Below are 12,500 nucleotides of genomic sequence, written 5' to 3'. Positions count from 1 at the left end.
AAAATGTTAGTTGTTCATGTTAGTGCGTTAACTAATATTAACAGATACAACTTTTGATTTTAATATGTATTAGTAAATGTTGAAATTACCATTAAATGCTATTAGTTCATGTTAACTAATGTTAATAATTGAAACGGTAACACTTTACAAAAACGTTCATTAGTTAACATTAGTTTATGTATTAACTAACATGAACTAACAGTGAGCAATACATTTATTACTGTATTTTTAATCTTTGTTAATGTTAGTTAATAATAAACAGCTGTTCATTGTTTGTTCATGTTAGTTCACAGTGCATTAACTAATGTTAACAAGATTTTAATAAAGTATTAGTAAATGTTGAAATTAACATTAACAAAGATTAAAGGGGAGGAATAATGCCCTTTTCATGTTTGTGTGTGTGTGTGTGTGAAGTTTTAGCTCAAAACACCCCACAGGTATTTTTATATAGCATGTTAATATTGTCACTTTTTGAGGGTGAGCAAAAACGCACCGTTTTTGTGTCTGTCCCTTTAAATTCAAATGAGCTGCTGCTCCCGGCACAGGGGGCGGAGCTTCAACAGCTTGTGTCCTTTTACCTCACGAACACATGCACTGAAAATTTCAAAAACTTTGAGCTTTTTATGTTCAAACCGGATTCAGACAATGATGGAGAGACTCAAGAAGAAGTGACAACATGTAGAAGCAACAGGACATTTCTGAATGGTCAATAAATGAATTTATGAAGCTGATGTGGAGTTATCTATCCTCTAGTCATTGATTAGCATATTCTGTCATGATAATCTATAAATCGTGTTCGGGGGCGGGGTTTATGTAAATTCTAGGGTTTGTGATGTCACTAACCCGGGAGGAGTGTGGTGTAGTCTCTACCAGCCGTTTGTTGTAGTCCTTAAAAAGCGATTTCTGTAAAAGTAAATCTCTCCCTTTGCTTTGAACTTTGAGCGCTGTAACTTTGCAGATGTTGTTTATGCTCAACATTACACACTAACTAAAGTTAGAAAAGTGAAATCATAATCAACCAGCCCTTTAATAAATGCTAAGTGCAGTTCATTATTAGTTCATGTTAGTTAATGTAGTTAACCTTATATTCAATAATGAACCTTATTGTAAAGTGTTACCTGAAACTTTATTGTAAATTGTTACAGTTTTATCATATTTGTTTACATTAAAAGAGCATCATATAAGGTAATAAATTATGTTTATAAAAGAGCACACCAACACTTTCATTACAGTTTTATTATTTATCTGGATAGAAATGCACATGGATGATGATGATAAAGATTCACCAGAGCATCTTTATCACATTTAGTCCCAGAGAATCCAACTCGTTTAAGAGGTTTCTCAGATCTGTTTTATGAGGACAGGGGCAGAGTCTGTGTGCAGTGGGCAGGGGTGTGTCAGGGGCGGAGTCTGTGTGCAGAGGGCAGGGGTGTGTCAGGGGCGGAGTCTAAAGCAGTGGGTGGAGTCTGTGCAGAGGGCAGGGGTGTGTCAGGGGCGGAGTCTAAAGCAGTGGGCAGGGCTGTGACAGGGGCGGAGTCTGTGTGCAATGGGAGGGGACATGATGGGCGAAGTCTGTGCAGTGGGCGGGGCTGTGACAGGGGCGGAGTTTGTGTGGAGTGGGTGGGGCTGTGACAGGGGCGGAGTGTGAGGGCAGGGCTGTGACAGGGGGCGGAGTCTGAGGGCATTGGGCAGGGCTGTGACAGGGGCGGAGTCTGTGTGCAGTGGGCAGGGGTGTGTCAGGGGCGGAGTCTAAAGCAGGGGGCGGAGTCTGTGTGCAGTGGGCAGGGGTGTGTCAGGGGCGGAGTCTAAAGCAGGGGGCGGAGTCTGTGTGCAGAGGGCAGGGGTGTGTCAGGGGCGGAGTCTAAAGCAGTGGGTGGAGTCTGTGCAGAGGGCAGGGGTGTGTCAGGGGCGGAGTCTAAAGCAGTGGGCAGGGCTGTGACAGGGGCGGAGTCTGTGTGCAATGGGAGGGGACATGATGGGCAAAGTCTGTGCAGTGGGCGGGGCTGTGACAGGGGCGGAGTTTGTGTGGAGTGGGTGGGGCTGTGACAGGGGCGGAGTGTGAGGGCAGGGCTGTGACAGGGGGCGGAGTCTGAGGGCATTGGGCAGGGCTGTGACAGGGGTGGAGTCTGTGTGTAGTGGGTGGGGCTGTGACAGGGGTGGAGTCTGTGTACAGTGGGCGGGGCTGAGCTCAGTGTGTGTGAGGCGCTGGTTCAGGCGTCGTCGGAGCGTTTGGCGGGTTTGGCGATGAGGCGTCTCTCTCGCTCCAGCTCTCTCTCTCGCTGCTGCTCGCGCTCCAGATCTTCCTTCTGCTTGTGTTGCTGCAGCTTCAGCGCTCGCTTCTGCACACATCCATACACTCTTCACTCTGAATCTGTCGTTCCGTCTCAAACGGCAAAGCATACTAACCCAGGGTAAAGTATGGAAGCTTGTTTCTGCCACGGAATAAAAATAAAGAATTTCCTCTCGGAATCCTGACTTTCTTTCAATCGTAGTTCAGTTCAGACTTTTTTCTCGCAATTATGATTTTTTTCTCGTAAACACAAGTTTGTATCTCGCAATTTCAGACTTTTTTTCTTGTAAACGCAAGTTTATATCTTGCAATTCTGACATTTTTCTCGCAATTCAGACTTTTTTCACGTAAGCGCAAGTTTATATCTCGCAATTCAGACTTTTTTCTCACAATTCTGACTTTTCTCGTAAACGCAATTCTATATCTCGCAATTCTGGCTTTTTTTCTCGTAAACACAAGTTTATATCTTGCAATTCAGACTTTTTTCTCGTAAACAAGTTTATATATCGCAATTCTGACTTTTTTCTTGCAATTCAGTTCTTTTCTCATAAACACAAGTTTATACCTTGCCATTCTGACTTTATTCTCGCAATTCAGACTTTTTTCTCGTAAAGGCGAGTTTATATCTCGCAATTCTGACATTTTTCTCGCAATTCTGACTTTTCTCGTAAACGCAAGTTTATATCTCGCAATTCTGACTTTATTTCTCACAAATCAGACTTTTTTCCACACAATTGTGAGTTTATATTTCACAATTCTAGGAAAAATTCAGAATAGTGAGAATTTTTATTTTTTATTTCCTGGCAGAAACAAGCTTCCATATAAACATGAAGAGCAGTAAAGCATGAATCTCCAGAAGACTCCCCGCTCAAACCTTTAGTCTGGTCGTCTTGTCGTGCAGAACGATCATTTCTTTGCGAATGTTCACCAGTTTGCTGTGATAAACTTTGGCCTCTGTGAACTGAAACACACCAGCTGTCAGTCTGACGACGTTTCTACGAGAGAAACCACGCGATTAAAACTCACCAGTGCGTTCAGATCAATCATGGCGTTGCACTCGCGGAATTTCGTGACTTCTTGCTCCAGCGTATCGAGCAAAATAACTTGATTTTGTCTGGAAGTAAGAACAAATAAAGGATGATTTCAGTGTTTTCAATTCAAATGTCTTTTTTTGCAGTCTGATCAAATGATGGACGTCACTGACTGAAGTTTCATGCAGCAGATCGTCAGTGTTAGCACACGCGTGGAGCGTGGACAGTGTTAGCACACGCGTGGACAGTGTTAGCACACGCGTGGACAGTGTTAGCACACGCGTGGACAGTGTTAGCACACGCGTGGACAGTGGACAGTGTTAGCACACGCGTAAAGCGTGGACAGTGTTAGCACACGCGTGGACAGTGTTAGCACACGCGTGGACAGTGTTAGCACACGCGTGGACAGTGTTAGCACACGCGTGGACAGTGTTAGCACACGCGTGGACAGTGGACAGTGTTAGCACACGCGTGGACAGTGGAAGCACACGCGTGGACAGTGGACAGTGTTAGCACACGCGTAAAGCGTGGACAGTGTTAGCACACGCGTGGACAGTGTTAGCACACGCGTGGACAGTGTTAGCACACGCGTGGACAGTGTTAGCACACGCGTGGACAGTGGACAGTGTTAGCACACGCGTGGACAGTGTTAGCACACGCGTGGACAGTGGACAGTGTTAGCACACGCGTGGACAGTGGAAGCACACGCGTGGACAGTGGACAGTGTTAGCAAAACGCGTAAAGCGTGGACAGTGTTAGCACACGCGTGTGAGTCGTGTGTTATATGTGATCATACGTGAGTTCCTGCAGGGTTTGCTTGGAGGCGTTGAGCTCCGGCTGATAGTGAGACAGGAATCCTTCAGTCAGTCTCTGGATCGTGTGCTCATCCACACACACCACATCCTCCATCACGACACACACTGCAAACACACACATCAACATCAACGTCCTCCATCACGACACACACTGCAAACACACACATCAACTTCACCATAAAACTAGGTTTTTATTAGTAGACTAGCATTTATGAATGTGATATTTGAAAAAAAACAAAAAAAGTTTTCTGAAGCCTGTGTGTGTGTGTTTGTGTTTGTGTGTTCACCTGTGTCCTGCTCGCTTTCCTCCTGCGGTCTATCCATCATCATCATCACAGTCACCAGCAGCCCCTGAAACACACACACACACATACACACACACACACACACACACAAACAAACAAACACACACACACACAAACAAACAAACACACACACACACACAAACAAACAAACACACACACACACACACACACACACACACACAGACATACACATACACACAAACAAACAAACACACACACACACACACACACACACACACACACACACACACAGACACACACACAGACACACACACAGACACACACACACAGACACACACACACAAACAAACAAACAAACACACACACACACACACACACACACACACACACACACACACACACACACACACACACACAGACACAGACAGACACACACAGACACAGACAGACACAGACACACACACACACACACACACACACACACAGTCAGATTCCTCATGAACCACAGTAATCGTGTGTACGTCACTGATCACATCTGTCTGAACACGAACCCTCTTGAGCGCATCATTCCTGTATTCCCGTCAGATGAAAGTGATTCTTCTTTTATCTTGTGTATTTAATGGCGGTCAGCAAACCTGATGTGATAGTGAAAACGCTTCCAGGAGCGGCTCACAAACATCATGTGACCGAAGCTCATGTGACCCAGAGACTGTTTACTGTCTATGGTCACAACGCGACGCGCTGCCACTCTGAGAGCACTTCCGCCTTTAATCACGTGCCGCTGAGCGACGCCTCCGATTGGCGGAACGATTGTACCGGAGTCAAGCCATTGTTTCAAAGCAGCTTTACAGTGATAAACAGGGAAATTATGCATTTGATCAAAGATCAAATGAAAGATAATCAATTATTAAAGTAGTTAATCTATAAAGTAGTTCTGCAAAAATTATGTCACCGTCAGCTCTCGTTCTCATACAGCAGCGGACTATATAATATAATATAATATAATATAATATAATATAATATAATATAATATAATATAATATAATATAATATAATAATATCAGAAATAGCTTTATTGCTAAGTAACCTTGAACACAATGATTTTTTCTTGATACACACATACAAATACAACAGTGAAATGTGCTACAGAGGTATAATATATAATATAATTACATGTTAATTTTGCACATGAATGTGAACTTTGAATGCGCGCGCGCTGCAGTAGAGCTGGAACGCGCGCAGAGTGGACGCGCTAACATTAACTCTCTCTCTTTCAGACACACACACACACTTACTCACACACTCTGAGATTTCCCCAAACTCACACCGCAATGGACGGAACCAGCGAACGGCAGAGTTTAGGAAGGTTTGTACTCTTTTAATGATGTTTTCAGTGTGTGTTCGCTGACATTCAGTTCTGAAATACATGAACGCGCCGAAACACTGATGAACACACTAAACAAACTCTGTGCTTAGGCGTTTCATATCTGACGAACTGTGCATCATTGTCTCTGAAGTCAATGCTACCATTTTTCTAAATGTCATAATAATTTGTTAACAAACAAGTATTCATTACTTCAATGAGCTCATTGTTTCTGCCTTAAATTATTACATTGTTTAAATTAATACATTTTTCGCTAACTGCGATTCTAAAATGCATAACTTAGACAGGCTCCTCTGATAACAGATCTCTCTAAATTGTAATGTGGACTCTTGTCTTTTCTGTAAAGCTGCTTTGAAATGATGTGTATTGTGAAAAGCGCTTTATAAATAAATGTGATTTGAATTGAATCAACAACACTGAGCTGAGTGGAGCTCCACAGTGAGTCTTGTGTCTTAGAGTGTCTTTATTTGACCGAGTCTGTATGTGATGATGTTTGCTGCTGTGTGTTGGTGAAGCTGACCTGAGCTGCTGTGTTGCAGGTAACCTGGCGCTTCGACCCGCGAGACAGTGTCAGCTCCTCCCGCACTGACGCTTCAGAGAGTCCTGGTGTCCGGCAAGCAGTTTTGCGTTTAAGAGACGTCTAATATCCGCCCAAACGCAGCCAGACGTCTGGGCTGAAACAAGGCAAAACTTGGGCTGTCAGTGAAAATTTTATAGACGTCTAAACCAGAGCCCAAGAATAGACGCACAGGTTACGCATAGAACATGCCAGAGAAATGAAACCAAACACCAAATTCAAGGTTATTTTGGCTAGGAGTGTGTTACTCGGGTCTATACCCAATATCTATATCTATACTAATATCAATCTATACCGCCCAAATTTGGCCTTGTTTTAGCCTAGACGTCTGGCTGTGTTTGAATGGCGATTTTAAACGCAAATTGCTTGCTGGGATAGTGACTCTTGTGTCTTAGAGTGTCTTTATTTGACCGAGTCTGATATGTGATGATGTTTGCTGCTGTGTGTTGGTGAAGCTGACCTGAGCTGCTGTGTTGCAGGTAACCTGGCGCTTCGACCCGCGAGACAGCTTCAGAGATTCGCTCAGATGTCGGGCCTGATGGGCCGCGTGAGGTCGGTGTTTCGCCGCGAGCCGGAGGACTGGCACCTCAGCGACGCCGCCTTCGACTTCTCCGAGGATCTGGAGGACGACGAGACGCCCCGGTTCAGCCAGCTGAAGGTAGTGGTGTCGGGAGAGGCGGACGAGTTCCCGGCGGCTAACGGGGCGACGGTCACGCGTGTGTTGGACGATGACGACTCGCTCCTGGGCTCCTCGTCGGGTCTGGTGCCGGAGCCGTGTGACGGGTGCCGAAAGAGTCGAGAGAGCGACCGGCGCCGGAGGATCATGAGGAAACTGGGCTTCGCCGCTCTGCTCTACTTCCTGTTCATGGTGGGCGAGCTGATAGGTGAGCGTTGTGGAGAGAGTGTGTGTGTGTGTGTGTGTGTGTGTGTCGCCTGCTCCTGTCACTGGGTTTGTCCTTCAGGTGGGTACGTGGCCAACAGTCTGGCCATCATGACGGATGCGCTGCACATGCTGACGGATCTGATCGGGATCATCGTGTCTCTGCTGGCGCTCTGGCTCTCGGCTAAACCACCGACGCACAGATTCACCTTCGGCCTCCATCGGCTCGGTGCGTCCTCTTCTCAGTACACCGGCTCATTCAGGCTTTTCACACTTCAGCTAGTTAACCCTGGGTCATTTTAAACCCTAGGTCAGTCCAGAGTCCTGCACGGGTCCGACTTTGTAAATCCACACCCGCCCGTACCCGCAGTGCTTAAAACCGCATCCGACCCGTTTTCCGACAGCAGCAGTAATTCAAATCCGACCCGACCCGCTTAAAATAGAACCGACACCCGACCCGCACCCCAAATAGCCAATCACATTATAGACACACTTACATAAAAGGTAAGTCATACAGAAGTTATTAGGCTACACGACAATTAACACAAGGACAACTTCAGCCGAAGCTGTCAAAAGGCAAAACTAAACAAAGGCACACAAAACTGAGTAGCCTTACAGATGCGGCTACAACACTATATGCCACGCAATTTCGTCTAGCCTACATCTGACAATTTTGGGTTCAAACACGCCCTGCACACCACACATACTTAGCAAGCTAACAGTGTTAAATTTGAAAAATACTGTTCGATAGAACTGCTTGGTTTGTTACCAGTTATCTGCGCGCTTCCTCAGCGATGAAGTTCCACATCCAACACGAAACTGCAGCAAAGCCTTTCACAATATTGTTTTCTTCAGATAACTCCAAATTTCTCCCAAACACTGGACTTGATTTTTGATTACGTATTGTCGACAACTTTACAATCTCCACTAGCTATTCTTTTCTTCAGCTCCTCAGCATCATCTCGACGACTGCAATATATGCATATATTTTTACGTTTGCATGTGATTGTTTTAAACCCGTGTTTAGACCCGTGTTTCCCCCGTGTCTGACCCGACCCGCACCTGTATCCGACACAGTTGGATATTTTTCACCCGTTTGAGCAAAATTTGCGGGTCACCCGTCGGGTACCCGCATCCGTGCAGGACTCTAGGTCAGTCTATTCTAAACCCTGGGTCAGTCTAACCCCTGGATCATTCTAAACCCTAGATCAGACTATTCTAAACCCAGGGTCAGTCTAAACCCTGGGTCAGTCTAAACCCTAGATCAGACTATTCTAAACCCAGGGTCATTCTAACCCCTGGGTCATTCTAAACCCTAGATCAGACTATTCTAAACCCAGGGTCAGTCTAACCCCTGGGTCATTCTAAACCCTAGATCAGACTATTCTAAACCCAGGGTCAGTCTAAACCCTGGGTCAGTCTAAACCCTAGATCAGACTATTCTAACCCCTGGGTCAGTCTAACCCCTGGGTCAGTCTAACCCCTGGGTCAGTCTAAAACATGGGTCAGTCTAAACCCTGGGTCAGTCTAAACCCTAGATCAGACTGTTCTAAACCCAGGGTCAGTCTAACCCCTGGGTCATTCTAAACCCTAGATCAGACTATTCTAAACCCAGGGTCAGTCTAACCCCTGGGTCATTCTAAACCCTAGATCAGACTATTCTAAACCCAGGGTCATTCTAACCCCTGGGTCATTCTAAACCCTAGATCAGACTATTCTAAACCCAGGGTCAGTCTAACCCCTGGGTCATTCTAAACCCTAGATCAGACTATTCTAATCCCAGGGTCAGTCTAACCCCTGGGTCATTCTAAACCCTAGATCAGACTATTCTAACCCCTGGGTCAGTCTAACCCCTGGGTCAGTCTAACCCCTGGGTCAGTCTAACCCCTGGGTCAGTCTAACCCCTGGGTCAGTCTAACCCCTGGGTCAGTCTAACCCCTAGATCAGACTATTCTAAACCCAGGGTCATTCTAACCCCTGGGTCATTCTAAACCCTAGATCAGACTATTCTAAACCCAGGGTCAGTCTAACCCCTGGGTCAGTCTAAACCCTAGATCAGACTATTCTAAACCCAGGGTCATTCTAACCCCTGGGTCAGTCTAAACCCTAGATCAGACTATTCTAAACCCAGGGTCAGTCTAACCCCTGGGTCATTCTAAACCCTAGATCAGACTATTCTAAACCCAGGGTCATTCTAACCCCTGGGTCATTCTAAACCCTAGGTCAGTCTATTCTAAACCCTGGATCAGTCTATTCTAAACCCAGGGTCATTCTAACCCCTGGGTCACTCTAAACCCTGGGTCAGTCTATTCTAAACCCAGGGTCAGTCTAACCCCTCAGTCTATTCTAAACCCAGGGTCAGTCTAAACCCTGGGTTATCTCGATTCTCGTTCACATTACTCATACTTTAACAATTCTCTTCTTCACTCCAATCGAAACCACCCAGAAACATTTCACTCGGATATACAACACTATAGAGGACAAAAGACGAGTGTAACTTCCCTTTCATGCTAAAATTAAGCGCAGTGTGAAAAGCCCTAGTGTGTCTCTTCCATCTTGCTGGTGTGAAATGCGTCTCACGGTGTGTGTGTGTGTGTGTGTTCAGAGGTGTTGTCTGCAGGTATTAGTGTGTTGCTGATCTATATTCTGACGGGTGTGCTGTTGAACGAAGCCGCTCAGAGAACGATTCATCAGGACTTCACCATCGACGGAGACGTGATGCTGATCACTGCAGCGGTGGGAGTCGCCGTCAACCTGCTGTGAGTCTGAAACACTCACTCACTCACTCACTCACTCACTCACTCACTCACTCACTCACTCACTCACTCACTCACTCACTCACTCAACACACACACACACGCACACGCACACACACTCATACTCACTCTCAGAAAGAACAACGCTTCCTCTTCTCAAAGGTTAGATGTGTTTCTGTGGTCAAAAACATTTTAATTTTAACATTTACACATGAAGTCTGAAAACATGTATGTAGAGCAAACTTGATGGAGACCGAAACATCATCCAGACATCAGATGCTAATGTAGCGTGAGGTTCATTAGTGCCACAGAGAGCCGAGTCTTTGTCCATGTCTGCAGGTTAAGATGAATTGGTGTGTCATGATGTAAAGGATCTTTGTCTTTACTGCTCATCTGAGGCTTTACTGTCTGTCTAACTCATGTGACTTTATGGCTGAGGTTCGTAAACCACTTTTGTTCAGGTTAAAAGTCCAAGAGGAGCTGCTCTGTGTGTGTGTGTGTGTGTGTGTGTGTGTGTGTGTGTGTGTGTGTGTGTGTGTGTGTGTAAGTCAAGTCAAGTCAAGTCAAGTCAAGTCAAGTCAAGTCAAGTCAAGTCAAGTCAAGTCAAGTCAAGTCAAGTCAAGTCAAGTCAAGTCTCCATCTATACAGCGCTTTAACAATAGAGTCTCACAGCAGCTTTACAGTGATAACAGGAGATTACAGTAACAGAGATTGTTTTGGCTTTACAGCAGATCTAGAATAAAGTTATTGTCCAGATAAAGTTAGTTTTGATTGATTCACTTCCGTCGTAAAGATCATTAGTGATTAACTTAAAGCTGCTAACACACACCGTTCTCACAGAACACACATATATTCAAATGCGCATGCAGGCGTGTGTCTTTCTTTACAAATTGACCTCAACAAATTACTTGTCTGGCCCTAAAAATGTATAATACAGAATTATTTATCGCTTCCACGCACGTATCCATGTGAACTGGAATCATTTTGAGAACGTTTTATCTATAGAGAGGGAAAGGGGAGAAGGAGGCCTTCACAGGGAGAGACTAGTGACACTTCAGGACTGCGTTGTTGTCATGTCCAGGCGCAGGTCCTTCATCAGATCTGGAGTGTGTGTGTGTGTGTGTGAGAGAGTGTGTCCAGGCGCAGGTCCTTCATCAGATCTGGATACGGCCTGGATCCGGCGGACTGCGGTAAACCTCGGGATAAACAGAGACACTAATATTAGCGTAGACGCCATTCTTCTCATGATGTAACGAGTACATCAGGATTTATGGGAAGTGTTCCCAGTTCCAGCTGATCTGATCTATGCAGCCTAACATTGAATTACAGAAGTCTATAATGTGTTATGTGTATGCTAGGTCAAAGAGATGTGCCTTTAGTCTAGCTTTGAACTGACAGAGTGTGTCTGCTTCCCGGACAATGGTAGGAAGACTGTTCCAGAGTTTTGGTGCTAAATAGGAGAAGGATCTACCGCCAGCAGTCAATGTTGATATTCTAGGTATTATCAACTGGCCGGAATTTTGAGATCGCAATAGACGTGAAGGACTATAATGCGTTAAGAGCTCGCTCAAGTACTGCGGAGCTAAACCATTCAGTGCTTTGTAAGTAATCAGCAATATTTAAAAATGTATGCAATGTTTAATAGGGAGCCAGTGCAGTGTTGACAGAACCGGGCTAATATGGTCATACTTCCTGGTTCTGGTAAGAACTCGAGCTGCTGCGTTTTGGACCAGCTGTAGTTTGTTTATTAAGCGTGCAGGGCAACCACCCAGTAGAGCATTACAGTAATCTAGCCTGTGTGTGTGTGTGTAGGATGGGCTTCCTCCTCAATCAGTCTGGTCATCTTCATTCCCACGGTCACGCCCACTCTCATGGCCACGGCCACTCTCACGGGTCCCCGGGCCGGGGTCAGGGGTCACGGGGTCAGCAGGGTCACGGGAGTCTGGCGGTGCGGGCCGCCTTCATCCACGCGCTGGGAGATCTGGCTCAGAGTGTCGGCGTTCTCATCGCTGCCTACATCGTCAGGTTCAAGGTATGAGTTTCAGTCACTGTAACAGGAAGTTGAGCTGATTCTCTGGCACTGTACATTTTTTTTATTACTTTATGATGATAATAACACAATAACCCTGCAGCTGATGACAGACGTGTGTGTGTGTGTGTGTGTGTGTGTGTGTGTGTGTTAGCCGGAGTATAAGCTGGCAGATCCCATCTGTACGTACCTGTTCTCAGTGCTGGTGCTGTTCAGCACATTCCACATCATCAGAGACACCGGCATCATTCTACTGGAGGGTGAGACACCTGTCTTTCTGTCTGTCTGTCTGTCTATTTGTCTATCTAGCTATCTAGCTGTGTCTATTTGTCTATCTATTTATCTATCTATCTATCTATCTATCTATCTATCTATCTATCTATCTGTCTGTCTATCTATTTGTCTATTTGTCTGTCTATCTATCTATCTATCTATCTATCTATCTATCTGTCTGTCTGTCTGTCTGTCTATA

At 45.4% G+C, this 12,500-nt stretch overlaps 2 protein-coding genes across 3 annotated transcripts in view; one reads left to right on the top strand and one right to left on the bottom strand.

The window, feature by feature from the left end:
• Positions 1-1,221: 1,221 nt before the first annotated feature.
• bloc1s6 (biogenesis of lysosomal organelles complex-1, subunit 6, pallidin) lies at positions 1,222-5,106 on the bottom strand. Of its 2 annotated transcripts, none has more exons than XM_084124810.1 (6): positions 4,954-5,106; positions 4,424-4,487; positions 4,118-4,241; positions 3,317-3,404; positions 3,165-3,251; positions 1,222-2,339 (listed from the first exon to the last, which is right to left on the bottom strand). In XM_084124810.1, exons 2-6 carry the CDS (start codon positions 4,467-4,469, stop codon positions 2,211-2,213), a joined length of 474 nt encoding a protein of 157 aa, XP_083980936.1. In that variant the 5' UTR covers positions 4,470-4,487; positions 4,954-5,106; the 3' UTR covers positions 1,222-2,210. The 2 variants fall into 2 exon arrangements, with proteins under 2 accessions (XP_083980936.1, XP_083980937.1); XM_084124811.1 differs by having other exon boundaries at positions 4,118-4,287; positions 4,954-5,075.
• Positions 5,107-5,668: 562 nt separating this feature from the next.
• slc30a4 (solute carrier family 30 member 4) overlaps positions 5,669-12,500 on the top strand; it is a 21,181-nt gene continuing 14,349 nt past the window's right edge. Inside the window, exons 1-6 of the mRNA XM_084123602.1 lie at positions 5,669-5,768; positions 6,843-7,247; positions 7,326-7,472; positions 9,849-10,002; positions 11,812-12,031; positions 12,183-12,288. Of these exons, the coding sequence (XP_083979728.1) occupies positions 6,890-7,247; positions 7,326-7,472; positions 9,849-10,002; positions 11,812-12,031; positions 12,183-12,288 (985 nt within the window). The 5' untranslated portion in view covers positions 5,669-5,768; positions 6,843-6,889. The remainder of the gene's footprint in view (positions 5,769-6,842; positions 7,248-7,325; positions 7,473-9,848; positions 10,003-11,811; positions 12,032-12,182; positions 12,289-12,500) is intronic.

Source organism: Abramis brama (assembly GCF_963993115.1).
Source record: "Abramis brama genome assembly, chromosome: 9".
Taxonomy (NCBI): Eukaryota; Metazoa; Chordata; class Actinopteri; order Cypriniformes; family Leuciscidae; genus Abramis; species Abramis brama.
This window is presented reverse-complemented; position numbering and strand designations above follow the sequence as displayed.

Bases quoted from the DNA above. Each gene is read 5' to 3' on its own strand.
- bloc1s6 (XM_084124810.1), bottom strand. From the start codon at position 4,469: ATGATGATGATGGATAGACCGCAGGAGGAAAGCGAGCAGGACACAG. The intron at 3,252-3,316 runs GTGAGTTTTAAT...GGTGTGTTTCAG, and splicing joins TGATTGATCTGAACGCACTG to TTCACAGAGGCCAAAGTTTA. The intron at 2,340-3,164 runs GTTTGAGCGGGG...GGATGTGTGCAG, and splicing joins ACAAGACGACCAGACTAAAG to AAGCGAGCGCTGAAGCTGCA.